General features: G+C 51.1%; 1 protein-coding gene across 1 annotated transcript; it reads left to right on the top strand.

The window, feature by feature from the left end:
• Positions 1 to 114: 114 nt before the first annotated feature.
• LOC114071823 (olfactory receptor 14C36-like) lies at positions 115 to 756 on the top strand (the record flags this gene model as incomplete). Its single annotated transcript, XM_027909692.1, has 1 exon — positions 115 to 756. A coding segment is annotated over one exon (642 nt), but the record flags the coding sequence as incomplete, so codon positions are not given.
• Positions 757 to 1,088: the final 332 nt, after the last annotated feature.

Raw genomic sequence — 1,088 nt, 5'->3', positions numbered from 1 at the left:
CTGGGCATCTCCCTGGCTGCCCTCCTGGGCAACGGCCTCATCCTCAGCGCCGTAGCCTGCGACCAGCACCTGCACACCCCCAGGGACTTCTTCCTGCTGCACCTCTCCCTCACAGACCTGGGCTGCATCTGCACCACTGTGCCCAAAGCCATGCACAACTCCCTCTGGGACACCACAACCATCTCCTACTCTGGATGTGCTGCTCAGGTTTTTTTCTTTGTCTTTTTCATATCAGCTGAGTTTTATTTCCTGACCATCATGTGCTACGACCGCTACGTTGCCATCTGCAAACCCCTGCACTATGGGACCCTCCTGGGCAGCAGAGCTTGTGCCCACATGGCAGCAGCTGCCTGGGCCTCTGGGTTTCTCAATGCTCTGCTGCACACAGCCAATACATTTTCCCTGTCCCTGTGCCAGGGCAATGCCCTGGGCCAGTTCTTCTGTGAAATCCCTCACATCCTCAGGCTCTCCTGCTCACACTCAGGCTACCTCAGGGAAACTGGGCTCACTGGGGTTACTTCCATTTTATCACTTGGCTGTTTCGTTTTCATAGTTTTCTCCTATGTGCAGATCTTCAGGGCTGTGCTGAGGATCCCCTCTAGGCAAGGACGGCACAAAGCCTTTTCCACGTGCCTCCCTCACCTGGCTGTGGTCTCCCTCTTTGTCAGCACTGGCGTGTTTGCCTACCTGAAGCCCCCCTCCATCTCCTCCCCATCCCTGGATCTCTCCTTGTCAGTTCTGTACTCGGTGGTGCCTCCAGCATCGAACCCCCTCATCTACAGCCTGAGGAACCAGGAGCTCAGGGATGCCATAAGGAAAATGATGACTGGATGCTTTTCAGCAGCAATAAAGTGCCTGTTTTCTGGTGTGTAGCATTCAGAATTGGGTCTCCTTTATGGCTCAGTCTTCCTGCTCAGGTTTTTTCTTCAGATCACTAGGTTCTCTTTGAAATAATTTTATATGCAATTAAATATTCTTAGGCACTTGCTTTTGAATTTATTGTCTACTTACTGAATTTGACCCAGAGATGTATAAATGATGAGTTGTGCTTGATAATATTTAAAGAAAATAAAGGACCCTGCAGTGCC

Source organism: Empidonax traillii, unplaced genomic scaffold (genome assembly GCF_003031625.1).
Source record: "Empidonax traillii isolate 1590-97213 ecotype Southwest subspecies unplaced genomic scaffold, ASM303162v1 scaffold2314:size37305, whole genome shotgun sequence".
NCBI lineage: Eukaryota > Metazoa > Chordata > Aves > Passeriformes > Tyrannidae > Empidonax > Empidonax traillii.
This window is presented reverse-complemented; position numbering and strand designations above follow the sequence as displayed.